The sequence below is a fragment of the Asterias rubens genome, chromosome 7, assembly GCF_902459465.1.
Source record: "Asterias rubens chromosome 7, eAstRub1.3, whole genome shotgun sequence".
Classification (NCBI taxonomy): Eukaryota; Metazoa; Echinodermata; class Asteroidea; order Forcipulatida; family Asteriidae; genus Asterias; species Asterias rubens.
Genome location: NC_047068.1, coordinates 21,554,881 through 21,571,662, shown reverse-complemented (window position 1 = coordinate 21,571,662; position 16,782 = coordinate 21,554,881). Strand labels below are relative to the sequence as shown.

The 16,782-nt window shown below is 37.6% G+C and overlaps 3 protein-coding genes across 3 annotated transcripts in view; all 3 read right to left on the bottom strand.

Moving 5' to 3' along the window:
* LOC117292880 overlaps positions 1-4,008 on the bottom strand; it is a 70,214-nt gene extending 66,206 nt beyond the window's left edge. The window contains exons 1-4 of the mRNA XM_033775048.1: positions 3,976-4,008; positions 2,756-2,789; positions 1,714-2,187; positions 639-757 (exon numbers count right to left, since the gene is read on the bottom strand). Coding sequence (XP_033630939.1) covers positions 639-757; positions 1,714-2,187; positions 2,756-2,789; positions 3,976-4,008 — 660 coding nt within the window. The remainder of the gene's footprint in view (positions 1-638; positions 758-1,713; positions 2,188-2,755; positions 2,790-3,975) is intronic.
* A 3,815-nt stretch (positions 4,009-7,823) lies between these two features.
* LOC117292191 (polycystic kidney disease 2-like 2 protein) lies at positions 7,824-10,349 on the bottom strand. Its single transcript, XM_033774143.1, has 4 exons — positions 10,270-10,349; positions 9,418-9,551; positions 8,490-8,625; positions 7,824-8,097 (listed from the first exon to the last, which is right to left on the bottom strand). The coding sequence occupies exons 2-4, from the start codon at positions 9,529-9,531 to the stop codon at positions 7,955-7,957; spliced, it is 393 nt and encodes a 130-aa protein (XP_033630034.1). The 5' UTR covers positions 9,532-9,551; positions 10,270-10,349; the 3' UTR covers positions 7,824-7,954.
* A 772-nt stretch (positions 10,350-11,121) lies between these two features.
* LOC117292879 (polycystic kidney disease protein 1-like 2) lies at positions 11,122-15,132 on the bottom strand. The gene is made up of 6 exons (XM_033775047.1): positions 15,041-15,132; positions 14,264-14,441; positions 13,191-13,368; positions 12,295-12,414; positions 11,686-11,973; positions 11,122-11,171 (listed from the first exon to the last, which is right to left on the bottom strand). The coding sequence occupies exons 1-6, from the start codon at positions 15,130-15,132 to the stop codon at positions 11,122-11,124; spliced, it is 906 nt and encodes a 301-aa protein (XP_033630938.1).
* Positions 15,133-16,782: the final 1,650 nt, after the last annotated feature.

Genomic DNA, 16,782 nt, shown 5'->3' with positions numbered 1-16,782 from the left:
GTGAGAATACTTGCCTCACACAATTGCCCAAGGTGTCCAAGGGTCTATTTCACAAAGAGTTAGGACTAGTCCTAACTTAGGACTAGTCCTAAGAGATATCAAAAACATACAGCTAGTCCTAAGTCAGGACTAGTAACTCGTCCTAACTCGAGATACATGTAAGACTAGTCCTAACCCTTTGTGAAATCCACCCCAGTGCCTTGAAGCACAATCCCGGTTAAATCATCTACATGTAGGTGGAGTTAATTAAATCGGGTATTCGTAAAACAGCGATTTAAACAACAATTATAACACTCCCGTTTAGAGAGTTGCGATAACAATGCAACAAATCAGTTGATGCATTTTTCTTAGGGCTTGGTGTCAGTATTAATTTTCAACCGAGGGAAAAATATAGAAGAGTTTGCGGTAACACCATGTAATGATCTCTAAATGAGTTGAGGTGGTTCTGAAAAGAACCGTTGGTTTAACTCGACGTTTCGATCAGTATGCTCTGATCGTCTTCTGGAGAATGCAGAACCACCTCAACTCATTTAGAGATCATTACATGGTGTTACCGCAAACTCTTCTATATCTTATCTCCACCATGCAAAGTTTCAAATCCTACCAAGGGAAAAATGTTTCAAGTTGAAACTATATACCTGGCCATAGCATGTGAAAGGCTGGCTGTGCATGATCATGATGTAGTTATCACCGTCATTACTTGAGCGGCTTTCGGGTGGAGGTCCGTGGGTCTCTTCGGCACAGTCCACGGTGTAATCTTATCAGAGAAAAGGAAGGAAAGTTTTTCAAAAGTCCTAGAAAGTAGTAACAACCAAACGTGTCCATTGCCTAATATGCAACGGACACGTTTGGCAACTACTCAAACTGTAGCATACAACTTGGTAACGAGCAGCAGAGAGCTGTACAGCATTGTGAGAAACGACTTCTTTTGAATGAGTTTTGGAGAGAGACTCAAGGTTATTTCTCATAAAATAGTTGAATCTGAGAAACACTTCAGGCCTGAAGCCTTTTCCATGCATGATGAAACTTACAACTTTGTGCAACAAGTGTTTTTGTTTTAATTCATTTCTTGCAACTGCGATGACCAATTGAGTCCAAATGTTTACAGATTTGTTACTTTATGCACATGTTGGAGCTACACCAAGTGAGAATTACACTCTTTGACACTACCAACGGTGTCAAGTGCCTTTAACATGTAATATCTCCTTTCGGTCAGAATTGACCTGGATTCCGAGTCCTTGTGTGCCTGACCGTTTCTGGATCGGGCTGTACCCACAGTTAAAAATTGGGATTTGACACGATGAGAGTCAGTTTGACACAGACTCGGGGTAATACAGACCCATTAATTTTTCAGAGAGTAAGTGTATGTGACATAGACATAAAGTTACAACGTAAACTTGTGATTGATGGTGTGAGCTCTGCTTGCGTTTTCACTGAAAATCATCGCACTGAATTTAAACGTTGACCCACTTGTGGCTCTTGATGCTGAGTCAAAGAAAGCGACGGCTGAGCGGTGTGGCCAGATACAAAATTTGATATTATTTGTTTTAGGACACAAGTCATGGTTTATAGAGTTCATTATTCAACAGAAGGTCAATATAATCTGGCAACGACAATGCCTGCACCTTTAAGGAATTGGTCACCGAGGTTGCTTAAGTCCTGCTCAAATTGATTGCCAAACAACCGTCTAAACTAAATTGTCAAACAAAATACCTTCATCTTCGAAGTAAGCTTTGATGGAGTAAGCCCTCTCAGTAGTGGTACTGACAGTGTACACGGAACCGACTGCAATCTCCGTCGAGTAATCAGATATTCCGACATAACGCAGCGTCGTGGACTCCAAACTCAGATCATAATGCATCGCCGGACTTGAGTGCCTGAAACCGAGCATGTCACCTGGCTGGAAGGAGATCCGATCGGCAGCCGGCACCTCCACGGATGTGTACCCGCTCGAGGTAGCCGACATGGTGTTCTCCCCGACCAGCTTGTAGTAGTTGCCCGTGGTCTTGCGCCAGACGCCCGGCTTGAAGGGTTGGCTGAGTGTGCTGTAGAAGACCCATCCTTTGATCCTGCCATAACAGTTGAGCTCGGTGGCGTCGATGATGTACAGACGGTTTGTGGTGTCAGAGATGATACGATCTTTAATTGAACCTACTGCAATCTCAGTGATGGAGCAGAAGGGATCCTCTGTTTTGAAAAATTTAAAATAAAGTCAGTGTTGGAACAGTCAGGGTTGAAATAAGAGCTAATTTTTAATTGAAATTTAACTGCCTGAACAAACTGAATACAACTTAAAATTACATTTTTAATTGAATAAAGAAAACAGTGCTGACAAAATTATTACACATATTGTTTAGGTTGAGCATGATAATTATGAACAGAAAATAAAAATATATAAACCAAGTGATTTTTTTGTTCAGTTTTGTTCAGTTAGAGTGAAATTAATTTGGTGTAATTGATGTCCCATGTTTTCTGAAAATTTTGAAGTGAATGGGAAGCTTGGTATTAATACCAGTCAGCAAGAAATTCTGAATACGGGTCCGCCAAACAACTATAAAAAAAGAGTGATTAAAAACGGATTTGAATAAGAGATGAATCCAAAACTGGGTGTGCGAATTGAAGTAAGAGAAGAGATTGGCTAGCTGCTGCATAGTAATCAGCCACATGAAATATGGCACCATTCAAAAATAAACTTCCATAACTAAATTTGGTGTAAATAAAAGACAAATTTGTTGTTTTTATTCTTGTTACTAACCTGAGGAGCCGAGCCGAAGCAAAACGACCACAACCTGCAAGGAAAAACACAATGAGTTACTAGAGAGTCAAAGTGAAAGTTGCAAGTTTTAACAGCTGGACTAAACAAAAGCAAATAGACATTTATATGCCCCTTATTGAAGGTTAGTGTAACTTTTATTTATTTTATTTATTTATTCCTCAAAAAGTAAAAAAAAACAGAGAAATAAAAAGATATATAAAATTACATCAAATATACAGAATAAGGGACACAAACTGAATCTTGTTAGCCACATCCACGAACAAACCCACAAACCAATACAAATCATCCAACATAGCTTAATACCAGATCTAAAGCCTTCCAAAAGTGCTGTGTATTTTGTTTATAAAACAAATTCGTTCGACTAAATGACAAAGTTTCATCTCTGATGAGGTTTTGAAAAAACGTTTGACTTTTTCACTTAACATTTCAATCAAAGAATATGACTCAAAGTTGTTAAAACTTGTCCTATCTTAATAATAATAATAATAATAATATCGAAGTCTTATATAGCACACATATTTACCAAACAAGGTACTCAAGGCGCTGAGTATATACAAACTTTTAGAAAGATTGGCTATTGCAGTGATGAATTCCGAGACCCAATCTTTATGAACTAGCTCAACATAAAAGAACTTATATAGCGCAGAATGTGCCTTAACTGGTGCGTAATGCGCTTCACACAAACAATGCAAAAAGTCAGAAGTTAATCAACATTGTATAAATAAAACTATGCTAAAGAAAAAAAAAAGTTACTTAAAAAGTACAGTAAAACACATTAACTTTTTGTTGATTCTAAACATAGACCTCTCCTTGGAATGGATTCATAGACTCATCTTTAAAACTAGAGAATTTGAATAAGTGGCACTTAGGCCCACCTACCAAGGAAAAGTAAACATCCCCAAAATACCTGCCGTTGATTTCACAAAACTCTTCCTAACTTAAGACTAATCTTAGGACTAAGGACGAGTCCCAACCCTGCACTGTAGCATGCAGACGTTAAGATTAATCTTAAGTTAGGACGAGTTACTTGTCCCAACTCGAGATAAGACGAGTCCTAACTCTTTGTGAAATCGACGGCAGAACATACAAGTTTGTCATTAAACTATCCAGCGTGAAGAGAAGTAAACATGCCTAGCCTTAACTGTATAACCAAAGTTTAAACAAACAATATGAACTTCACATCCAATCTTTAAACTTACCACAACGGCGACAAATTCAGCCCCGTATCTCATTTTCCTGGTAGGTTTCCTCCACAAAACAACAATAATACTTTCAAACACACTGCAATTGAAGAAACTCTATATTCCTTGATTAGTTTTCGCTCCCAAATTGACCCATTTTCAGGTTTCCCTCTTAGAGGAAAAACTGGGTATGGCTTTTCAAAATGGCGTTGCTGCTGTTTCTAAACCAAAAAGCTTAATGTATTTTTACTTTTGTGGTGCAATCAATCGGTAGGATGTACATCCTCTTGTATAATTAATGAGCTTAATATTGATTTTGGTGTTTGGTCGGGCCACTTTGTCCTCCTGGGGGAGTTGGGAACTTTCAATGAGGCCCGGTATTGATTTTTTTGTGACATAAAGACTTTTTAATAGAACAGGCTATTGCGAAATGGGCAGTGGTTTCATAATGTTTATGAGTGTGGTCAAGGTTGTGTTATAATTCATACCACTGAAAGTTTCAAACTAATAAACAGAACATACTTTTTTACAATGAAGCTTCAATAACTAATCGATTGGAAATCCACAATCTTAAAAAACCCACCTGTATCTTTAGGTACCTTTAACTATTGGTACTGTAGTTATACCATCAATGTATTTTCAAATGATAATTTTGCTTGAAAAACGCGAAAATGTACTGAACTTGTATCGAAGAGCCGTACTTCCTTGCAGTTAAAACAATTACAAGTTATAAAATGAATTTTTTTCAAAACAAAACAACAACAACAACAACAAACAGCCATGGTTTTACAGGCTGTGGTTCTCCACATCATCATGTTTTTTTGTTATACTTATTTTTGTTTATCTCATGGACAAAAAGTCCTACAGGACTTGAAGTAGGGCCCAATATATACACATCAAGATTGTAGAGTAGCACTTGAAATCTACAAACGTCTTGTTTAAATGCTTCCCATTATCTTGTGCTACAGTTAGGTAGCCACAGTTGCTAAGTGGGCTATCGATCGCATTTGCATGCAACTGTAGGGGATTAACACATCGGAGACCTGAATCATCTAGGGTCGTACACCCCTGGTTATTATCAGAACCTTCTCAACTAATGAAGTGATTATTTATACGGTGTTACCGCAATCGCCAAGAAATTCAATAAAAAGGTTCAAGAGGGGCTACAAGGTCAAATTAAGTTTTGTGATGCACTAATTGTCCAATGGATAATGAGTCCTCATGTAAAGCATTAGTGGGGACAAGTCTTTAACCTCACGTTAAAATGGTGTGAAACGTCATTTCAATTGATACTCTTTGTGAGACATGACACAGCAAAAGCAAACGTGCAAATAAAAGTGCCAAGTTCAATGCTGGATGGAATATCATCAACATTCAGGGAATGAACAGAAAATGTTCAGACCATATTTGAAATGTGACGTCATCGAACGTCTTAGTACTGTGACAAATTTTTGTTTACTTGAAGTGTATTTGACCTTGGAACCTTTCTTTTATCTACATACTTGAAGATGGCGCATAAAAACGGATAGAACAAAAACTAAAGCCAATAATAAAGATTGCTTTTTACAACACATAATTATTAAACATTTAATATACATTCTATTCACGATACCTGTTTTTTTTTAAGTTTATGTTTTGACTTGAATGTAACAAAACTTTTACTGAAGTATGATGAATAGGCCTATCATGCACAGCTTAATTAGAAATCTAACGTTTATAAGATTTTATAGAAACTATTTTATTTAAAATGCGTATATTGTTTCAAATGTCACTCTGAAGTTTTAACGATTCTTGACTACATCGTTTGTAAAAATATTTTTTTATAATTGCACACTGATTATGATTAGTTTGATTTAAAATAAAACATCTCATAAGTTTTTATCACCAATTAATTGCCAAGATACTTTTTCATATTGCACATTGATCTTCCTAAAATTTTAGTTCTTGTTAGTTGTCATCAGTCATTTTCTATGGAACACTCTTTTGATTTGAGATATTCTCGTTATCGTACAGACAAGAATATCTGTCCTTCCTTCCTGTAATTGCTGAATAGTTTGTGCGAACTTGTATAGCAAATCTATATTCCATTTTTTTTTTTTTTTTACATATAGTTTTAATAATTGTTTTTACTAGACTTGATTTAACGCCATTGGACACTTTCGGTAAACAGTAATGTCCAAGGCCCACACTTCGTGTATCACAACTTCTATATATAAAATAACAAACCTGTGAAAATTTAGGCTCAATCGGTCATCGGAGTCGGGAGAAAATAACCGGAAAACCCACCCTTGTTTCCGCACGTTTCGCCGTGTCATGACATGTGTTTAAAATAAATCCGTAATTCTCGATATCGAGAATTGATATTGTTTTAATGTTTTCTCACAAAGTAAAGCATTTCATGGAAGTTATGTGTAACTCTGTGTTTTTTTCGGTACCGTAAGTGTCCAATGGCTTTAAGACTAAATTGACATATACCTTGAAAGTGCGTTTTCACCTAGTGTAACTGCACTAGATGTTCAAACTAGTATTTTTATAGCACATCTTGAACTCTTTAAAAGCTTTTACATTTAGTTTCTATAAGCTAATTTTACTAGACTTAGCTTTAGACTAAATTAACATTGACCTTAAATTATCCTTTCCCCCTGTAGTTGCTGAATAATTTTGTATTGCACTTCTATAACTCTTTAAAAACATTTACATATAGTTTTTACTATACACTTGGCTTAATAATAAATTGAAATTGAAATTTCCCCTGTAATTGCTTAATAGTTTGTGCAAACTGGTATTTTAATTGCACATCTTCAACTCTTTAAATGCCTTTAAATAGTTTTTGTAGGCATCTGTTTTACTAGAATTGACTTTTAAACTAATTTGACAGGGACTTTAAATTTTCATTTTTCCCTGCAACTGCAATAGTTTGTGGGAACTAGAACTTGTATTGCACATCTACATGTATAACTCTTTAAAAACTGTTTACATAGTTTTTTAAAGCTATTTTTACTAGCTATTTTTACTGTCTCACTCCATTTTTTTGTTTAGAATAGATATTTGACTTCAGACATTTCATAAAAACTGAATCTCTTGATTAAAGAGTATGTAACCTGGGCCCAATTTCTTAGAGCCAGTAATCAGAAATTATTATTTGCCTTTGAGAAATACTTTGCTAGGGGCAACACGTCAGGTCGTTAACTTTTTGTTTTTGCAGAAAATGTTGCTTACCTGTCACAGATGGTACATATGGTGTGTTACTTTGGCTGGTAACCAGTTTCTGGTTAGCATAATTCTGTTGTGCTTGTCTGCTTTTTGTGCTTAGGCAGCTCTTTAAAGTATAGGCCCTGGCTTGAGACTTTAAAGGTTTGAGACTTTAAAGGGAAGGTATACAATGGTTAATTACCCTGAAAATTAACGCCAATAAAAACCTTTGGTTATATAGAAGCCAACATTAGCTTTTGATTATAGTTGAAGCATTTTTGAGAAACATTTCACTTCAAAGTAATCTGGTTATGTAAAACTGTATCAGTTTTTATGCCCCAAGATTTGAATCTGAAACACCTCTCAGATTGTGTATTCCTTTAAGGAATTATTCTTCATGCATAGACATACGATCCCGAATTTCGGCGGAGTCTAAAAAAGCTGGCAACCTTTTGAAATGAACTTTTCACATGTTAGGTTTATTGTACACATCTTCATTTATATAAGATTAAAACAACCAAGGCATACATTGCCCTTAAGCAGAAAATATTGCTTAACTTCTTTCTGCTGAGCAAAAAAGAGGATACCTGTCACAGATGGTACATGTGATGTGTTACTTTGGTTTCTGGTAAGCAAAGTTCTGGTGTGCTTACCTGCTTAAGCAGCTTTTTAAAATATATGCCCTTTGGTTGAGTCTTGAAAGACCAAGTTGGGAACAGGCTCACATTATAAAGACTGCACCGAATTAAATTATCATCTATATTCTCTCAGACCCTGGGATGTAATCAGATCGTCCGAGTCGGTCCTAAGGACAGAGGAAGATCTTCCTATCCTCTACCTTCTGTCCTGTCATGCCTTTCTCCGAGCGGATGAATTGGTTGAGTCGATCAACCATGTTACTCAACTTGTCTCTAAGCTCGTCACATTCTACGTCCTTGGGATCTATGGCTGCAAGAGCAAACCCAGCAAATCATATGATAGAAAATAAATTCTTGCAAAAAAATAGTAAGTGGCCTGGCGTTTCTACCCTAGCAGAGTCTTTTATTGAAGACTAAATGACAACACAGCAAGCATGAACAGGGAGCTAAGTGAAACTAAGCAGTGAAGTGAAAATACATGAATAGAGAGAAAGTCAGACAGCACACATTCACTGCTTTTGTTACATCTATTTACCTGTTCATGTTTGTTGTGTTGTCATTAGCCTTTGAGAAAGACTCTGCTAGGGTCGAAACATCAGAACATTAACTATCTTGGCATTTTAAGCATAGGTTCTTTTTGTATATTTATTTTTCAATATATTGTTGGTGCAATTCTGTCAGGCAGTTTCATAATAAGCTTACCCTCGGTGTAGTTGTATGTCTTGGTCGGTTTCTTCATCAAGCGTCTTTCAGAAAAGTTACTCCATCTCTTGAACCTTTCCATCATGAACTCAACAATCTCCAGCTCATTCTCAAGTGCTTTGTTGTCTCGACGGACCTGCCACAGAATAAAAAAAATTCTTTAATTTTTAAATTTGTTTTGTAATGAGAGACAGCCTAATATCACGATGCCGGAAGGCCACTTCAAGGTGAGGGCTACACTTAACTCATTTGGGCTGTCGACCCACACAAAATACCACCAGGGTCACATTACCACTATACTCCTGGGTTTGAACCAGGGCTCCCCTTTACAGTCCATAAGGGTGTCCGTTAGGGTATTCTCCACTAGGAGCATGGCTGGTACAGCAGAATACACTTCCTTCCCAACATTTTACAAAGCAATTATGGTTAAGTGCCTTGCTCAAGGGCACAGGTGTCATGACAGGGATTCGAATCCACACTTTGCTGCTGACAACACCAAAGCTTGGGTCCTGTAAACTAGACCGCTAGGTCATGACATGCCATGGTTTTGAATATTTTGAGGTAGTCACGTAAACTATATTTGTTTCAAAATAATAGCACTCCATACAAACGCTAAAATATAAAAAATTGCTCGTTAAACCATCTTAGTTCCATAGGGAGTAGACAGCCTGTGCATAAACATGCGCTTCTGAGCCAAATCAATCACAAGAACCATCTCTGCCTTCACAGGTACCCATTTACCCCTGGGTGCAGACAAGCATTTATAGTCAAGTGTCTTTCTCAGGGACACACGACTGGGACTCGAACCCACACTCTATTAGTGACTTGTGACAATCAAAATTATGATTTCATCATTTGCAACAATGCATGGTTTGAACCCACTTTGAAAAAGTGCTTGTCTAGAAAAAGGAAGTTGAAGTTTTCAAACCTTTCCAAATGTCTCGTTGATGATGGACAGAAACATGCTGAGCATGACAAAGACAATGATGACGACATAGGTGAAGAAGAACACTGGGCTGAGGATGCGGTTCACTGATATCATGTCTTGGAAATCAAACTTGCCTGCAACAACAAATCAAGTTATGCTCATTTACTAAAGGCACTGGACCTGTTTGGTTATTGTCAAAGACAAGTTTCTGAACTTTATGTGACCAAACATACATATGATATTTCTTTCTTGTAATATTTGTTTTGCATATGTCTTAAGATGTCTAGAGGGCACAAGTGTCATGAACAGGATTCGAACCCACATTCTTCTGCGGACCACACCAGAGCTTGGGTTCATTGAACTAAAGACTGCTCCGCCAAGACACTAAAGATAATTAATGATTGGAACCCGAGCCCAATTTCCAATTTCATAGAAAAATACTGCCTAAAAAATCAAATCCCTGCTTAGCATGACCAGGATAACAGTCACAAATTGTACATCTGACATGGCGTTTTGGCTGGTAACCTTATCTAAGAGCTTGTTCCACGATAGTGAAGTTAATAACAATCTTATAAGCTAAAGTAGTAGTCCCGATTTGCTTCCCTCCCGCCCAGGAAGTAGTTAACAAGCAAGACATTTCTCTGAGAAGTCTCCTCAAAATCTACCCCGTGGTAGTAGAATATACAGCAATACAGTTCTCTAAAGAACAAAATCTACCTGGCAAGTACACACAAAAATAGTGTTACTGCAAAGTATAAACCTTATTCTGGTAAGCATAATTTTGCCTTTACGTAGCTCATTAATGTGCTTATAAACAGCTCTATGAAATTGGAACCCTAATTGTACACTCACCCAGAATTGTAGAAAATAGCGTCTCAACTGTCCCGACAAACGTGCTGAAGTCTCTGAGGTACAGATGAAACAGGGCGTAGGCGAACAGAGCAAATGCAATGAAGACCACACCAAAGACTAGAGTGTAGTACGCCAGGTCCTTGCTGCATCGACGCAAAGTGAATGAGAAGAGTAGGAGGCGTCTGTTGAAGCGCAGGAGTCGTAGGAACTTGACGGTGGTCAGGAAGAGGACAAAGCCCGACAGGTAGACGTAAAGCTAGTGGGAAGTCAACAACAAAAATCAGGTATTTGATACACTTCAGAGGTTTACAGGCTCTCTACATCATTTTAAATAGATATATGAAGGTCTGGGCCCAATTTCATAAAGCCTGAAAGAACAAAAACTTGCTGAGCACAGAAAAGTGTTGCTCAACAGAAACAACTTATAGAGCTGTTTATAAGCAGAGCTGTATGCTTAACATCTTTCTGCTAAGCAAAAACAAGCAGGATACCTGTCACAGCTGTGCTTAGCAAAGACTTTCGTCAAGCGGTATTCTCTACATTTGTATAGGATTAAAACAATCGCAGTTTCCGAAAACCAAAGGTGTACTTTTCCTTTTAATAGAAGCAGTTATACTCTTAACACAACTTCTAGCAAAATGGGACAGAAATAACAAACCAACCTGATCCCAGTTGACCAAGTAGTGGAAGTTCAGGAACATTTGTGGGTACTTCTTCCTCTGCTCAATCATTCTGTTCCCGACGTCCACCCGGTAGAAATAGAAGACCATACTGGCAATGGACAGTGAGATGATGCAAACCTCCACGCCGTTCCACGAGTTGTTGAAGTACTCTTTCTTCTCGCGTATGATCTTACGGATCTCTCTGATGAGGAAGTAGAGAATGAAGAGGGCGTAGATGACCTGACCAATGAGGACAAAGATGCCGAATGTAGAGTTGTAGCGGTCGAGACGGATACTCCAGAAGTACGGGAAGGCCATGGCTCCTGTGTGTTAAGAGAGACAGTTGGAGGGGAGTTGATGGTGGGGGAGGAGGGGGAAAACTGAAATTATTGAAATAATAATGATGATTCCTATTTTTGCTTAGAATTGCAATTTGCCAGCCAATACGCCTAGTTTATTTAATACATTTTGTATAGATACAGATCTGCTGGTTCCAAACCTGTTTTACAATTATGGAAGAAGATATTACTTTTTATCCCCCAAAAGTTGTTATGAGAAGCGAGATTGTGCATCAGTATAGGGATTGTTCTTCATGCGTGGACATATTCGCTCCGGATCAAACAGTTAAAAAATCAAAGGTATACTGCCTTTAAAGTATTAAGAGTTTGGAAGATGAAAAGTAGACAATAGGTATGGATACAATTGCCATTAAAAAAATGCAAAGATTTGGTTTTCATTTCATATACTTTCTCACCTCCCTGTGGTAAAAACTCCACCAGCAAGAACGATGTGGTGTACATGTTGATGTTGGCATTGTACACCACAAACTCCATGAACACTGCCCTTGTGTACTGATCCACCCACATGTTCTCGCGCAGGTAGGCTGCGACTCGCAGGCTCTCCTCCGGGCTGATGCCCAAGTCTGCCAGGTACCCTCCACCGTTGTAGAGGGCGTGCTTGCCTAAGTACGGGAAGGAAGAAATGTTGTACCAGCTGTGGTATTTCCAGACGGCAAGCGGTTGAACCTTGTAATTAGGTTTAGCTGTTTTGGGTAAATGAGAAGGGTTTAAAGACTTTGGTATGACACAAAAGATTACAAGTATACTTCACAGTAGTAGAATATAAAGGCAAGACAAGAGTCTCAAAAAAACATAATCTACAAAGCAAGTAGATACACTGTACTCACATGGTGTTACTGCAAACCAAATATATAAGTTAAGACTAGTCTTATCGTCCTAATTTTTGAATAACTCCTAAAAGAGTCCTAGGACTTCTCAGTTAGGACTATCTTTGTCGAATTGACCCCAGTGCCTTTAAGCGCAAACTGCAGAAAATCAATCATGAAAAGTTGCGGAGTACTGACCTGATTGATTAACTGCTTTCCATCCTTCATCAAAGTCTACATCTTCCTCATCAGTGATGCTGTACGGAGCTCGACAATCTTGTGTCTTATTTATCATCGTCTCAGGAATCGCACAGATGTCTTGATTTAAAATAGAAGGCAAAATTGAATTCTTCATTATTTAATTTGATCCATTTCATATTTATTAACATGCTTCATAACATTTCCAAACCTACATAATCAAAGAAAACGCCAGAAATGATTTCAAGAAGTGAATGCAAAGGAGGTTTCTACTATAGAAGCGAGGGCTTCTGGTGAGATGCCTGGTGGACAGACAAACAAAACACAAACGGAAGTGTACTGAATGACAGATTGAACAAAGACTGAAATTATAAATAAAAATTATGAAAATAATTTATGTTAAGTACTGTTAAGAAAAAAAGAGCAAATATTAGCTGACTTATTCTCAGTCGACACTACCTCCAAAGAGCATAATTTTACTTTGGGCGCATGTTCAACTGTTTTTTTTTCCAAAAAGGTCTGGCCAATTACCAGTTTGGCAAACATGTAGGAGAATGCAATCAAATGCAATACTTATTAAACTCATGACATAATCATGACTTAATCAAGGGAAAATAGCCAAATGTCCAAGGGCAGCTTGCCCGTCACTCAAGGGTAGCTTGCCAATCAAAATTAACCATAGATAAAATGAGTTGGCAGGTTGCCCAGCCTCTCTATACAAAACTAAAACAGCAGTGTTTTCAAATAACAACAAAACGGCCTGCAAGGGCTGTTGATAAAAGAGGGGACAGCTTGCCCGCCTCTGTAAAACACTATTATTAGCAGTGTTTCTAAAAATAATGCATACAATTTATTCAATGAGATGCACAACAAACATGAGTGTGGTTTTATCTGACCATGTTTAATCCGTAGCTGTCTGAACCTCGCTGTTCCCACTAGGTGCATGCTCTTATCGGCCAGTGAATGTTCCGTTCTTCCAGGGATGTCAGGCTCACCGTTATACCAACTATTGGAATACATCGTTGGGATGAAGACGTTCTCTGTGTAGTTCCAAAAGTCCTCTCTCCCATGAATCTTAGGTTAAAATTATAATAAGAACCATTTATTCATTTTGTCAAAACAATTACTACCTCATTCACAGGAATGCTTAAAGGCACTGGACACCTTTGGTAATGGTTAAAGACCAGTATTCTCACTTGGTATATCCTAACGTGCATAAAATAACAAATCAGTGAAAATTTTGACTCAGTTGGTTATCCAAATTGCAAGGAAATAATGACAGAAAAAACACACTTAATTAAAAAAATGGTGTGCTTTTAGATGCCTGATAAAAGGCTTCAGGCCTAAAGTCTTTTAATATTTGAGTGAACTGTACCTCTCTCTCAGAAACTACGTTACTTCAGAGGTAGCCGTTTATCAAAATGTTGTATACTATCAACAGCTCTACATTGCTTGTTACCAAGTCAGTTTTTATGCTGACAATTATTTTGAGTAGTTACCAATAGCGTTCGGTGCCTTTAAAGGCAGGAGACAAATTTTTGAATCACATCCAATACCACACACTTTTGGTAATTACTAAAAAATATATTATAGCATAAAAAGTTACTTGGTAATGAGCACAAGAGAGCTATTGATAGTATAAAACATTGTGAAAATTACTCCTTCTGAAGTAACATAGTTTTTTGAGAAAGAGGTAATTTCTCACTCAAATTTTTGAATCTGAATCTTTACTCACACATCTGAAAGCGCACGAATTTGTGCAACAAGGGAGTTTTTTTTTCTTCCACTATTTTCTTGCAACTTCGATGACCAATTGAGCCCAAAATATTAATTGTTTTATGCATGTTCTATGCATAGATCCGTGTATTTTTTTCCACATTTCCATAAGGACTCATGCAATATAACCTGACATCTTCAAAAAGATTTGTAGGCACAAGAGAGAAAAATTATAACCAAGAATAGAGCTCACCTTTGTAAAACGCATACGTCCATTGTATCCTGCCTGTACAAACATGTTCCTCATTGACTTGTGCATGTGGAATATATCAGGATCGTGCTCTCCAAAGCAGATGAGCATAGTGAGGTTCAGAAAGATAAGATAAAAGATAATCTCACGGATTATCTTGCCCATCTTAATCTCCTTGATCCTGCAGAGTCAGAAAATTAAAATAGCAAAGAGAGAGGACGTCAACAAATTAACCACATGAAATGTTTTGTTTATTTTCAAAACCCAAGGGTTTCCCATACCTAAAGGGAAGGTCCACTCCTGAATATTATGGCATTAAAAATTGATATTAAAGCCTAACACAGCAGCCTTCGATAGTATAAGAATTTTGAGAAACAATTGGTTCTACATGTAAGTAATGTGATTACGAAAAGTTGTCATTTTTTATGCCCTAAATTTGAATCTGAGAAGCATTACCCCAGCAAATGTTATCATATTGTGACGACATCTCAAATACAAATACAAAGATTAAAACAATCAAACAATTCCAAAAACCAAAGGTATACTTATCCTTCAACCAAATTATGATAATTTATTGAGCCTGGCTTACTGAATATTTGTGGAAACTTTAAATGGTGTAGTGTATATGTTTTGCCTACAACAAATTTCAGCAGTTTTAAAGTGACACAAATCACTGTTTTCTCTCAGTCAAGTCAAGTCAAGTTGCAAGTCAATGAAATCAGACTTGACTCCAAGTCAACAACACTGGATAGTGGAGGGCTAATAAGGATGTATCTTCACCTAATCTCCCTGGCCTCTTGCAACTCCTCTGAACTCAAAGGAGCCAGCCTCTTGGACGATGCCTCATCCTTGAGATCCTGTAGCTGGGCCATCTTTGCAGTGGCTTGAAGCTCTTCAGGTGTCATGCGGGAATGCAGATATTCTTCATCTTCTTGTAGATTGATGTCTGAGCTGTTTGGATCGTTGGCTTCCTCCGTATCGGGGTCACGGATGATGAGAGAGAGGAAGATGCCAAGGAAGAGAACCTGATGGAGGAAATCTCATTGGATGAATGTTAATGTGATGTTATTAGGGCAGATTAAATATACATATAAGGTACATGTATGATATTTCAGGCTATTTACAGACACTGGACACTATTGGTAATTGTCAACGACCAGTCTTCTCACTTGCTGTATCTCAACATATACATCAAATAACAAACCTGTGAAAATTTGAGCTTAATCGGTGGTCGAAGTTGCGAGATAATAATGAAAGAAAAAACACCCTTGTCACACGAAGTTGTGTGCTTTTAGATGGTTGATTTCGAGACCTCAAATTCTAAACTTGAGGTCTCGAAATCAAATTCGTGGAAAAATACTTCTTTCTCGAAAACTACGTCACTTCAGAGGGAGCCGTTTCTCACCATGTTTTATACCATCAACCTCTCCCCATTACTCATTACCAAGTAAAGTTTTATGCTAGTAATTATTTTGAGTAATTACCAATAGTGTCCACTGCCTTTAATCAAGGGGGAAACAAATCAGACTAAAGTAGGACAAATATCATGCCTGAAGTGTGTACACTTTCTGAACAGGGCCAAATTTTATTGCTAAGCACAAAAAAGGCCTACACCAGGAAGGTTACCAGTCACAATTGTCTCGCATTCAATCCGTGTCTGGTTTATGGAAGAAAAAACACCCTTGCCACTCTAAGCTGTGTGTTTACATGCTTGACTTTGAAATTCAAGAGTTTTGCTGAGAAATTACTTATTTGTCAAAAACTACATTGTACTAATTACTTGACTTTTTTCTCAAAAACTACATTCCTTCACTGGGAGCCGTTTCTCACAATGTTTTATACTATCAACAGCTCTTCATTGCTCGTCACCAAGTAAGTTTTTATGCTACCAAATTATTTTGAGTAATTACCAATAGTTTCCAGTGCCTTTACAAAAGGGAAAGAATTTAAAAGTCCGTTGGTTTTTGAAATTCACATGACAGAAGTTTGAGAATGGAGTACAAAAAATAAAAGAAAATGGTGCTGAATGTTTACCTTTGCAATCGTGTCTGCATTAAATTGCTTTATCAGGCATATTCATAATTTTCTCATTGGTGAAAGCATCTCATTCTGTAAGTTTTCTGTCGGGATGATTTGTCCAAAATAACTAGTTTATAGTCAATGTAGGAAAGTTGACAATACATGTAGGTAACAACATTTGAGTAGGGTTGTGGAAAAAGTTTGACAACAAAAAAATCAAACAAATGATGACAGTACAAAAAAATACCTTGATGGGTTGATTCAAGAAAATATCTTGAGCCAGAGAGAAACACATTGACATGAGCCACTCAATAGATTTGTCCTTCCCAAACTGACCAGCAACCTCGATAGTCAACCAGAATGCCACACCGACAGACGCGACCACCAGGAGCCAGGCAAAGACACAGCAGCCCCAGGGCAGCTCAATGCCCTTCTTGCGCTTCTTGGTGTTCTTGACGGCAATGATTGGAGTCTTGTCGCCGCCATTTCCACCCCGAGGAGAA

Bases quoted from the DNA above. Each gene is read 5' to 3' on its own strand.
- LOC117292191 (XM_033774143.1), bottom strand. From the start codon at position 9,531: ATGATATCAGTGAACCGCATCCTCAGCCCAGTGTTCTTCTTCACCTAT. The intron at 8,626-9,417 runs GTTTGAAAACTT...ATTCTGTGGCAG, and splicing joins TCAACGAGACATTTGGAAAG to GTCCGTCGAGACAACAAAGC. The intron at 8,098-8,489 runs GTAAGCTTATTA...TTGCTCTTGCAG, and splicing joins GACATACAACTACACCGAGG to CCATAGATCCCAAGGACGTA.
- LOC117292879 (XM_033775047.1), bottom strand. From the start codon at position 15,132: ATGGCCCAGCTACAGGATCTCAAGGATGAGGCATCGTCCAAGAGGCTG. The intron at 13,369-14,263 runs GTGAGCTCTATT...TTTTAACCTAAG, and splicing joins GACGTATGCGTTTTACAAAG to ATTCATGGGAGAGAGGACTT. The intron at 11,172-11,685 runs GTGAGAAAGTAT...CTCATTGGTCAG, and splicing joins GGAGTTTTTACCACAGGGAG to GTCATCTACGCCCTCTTCAT.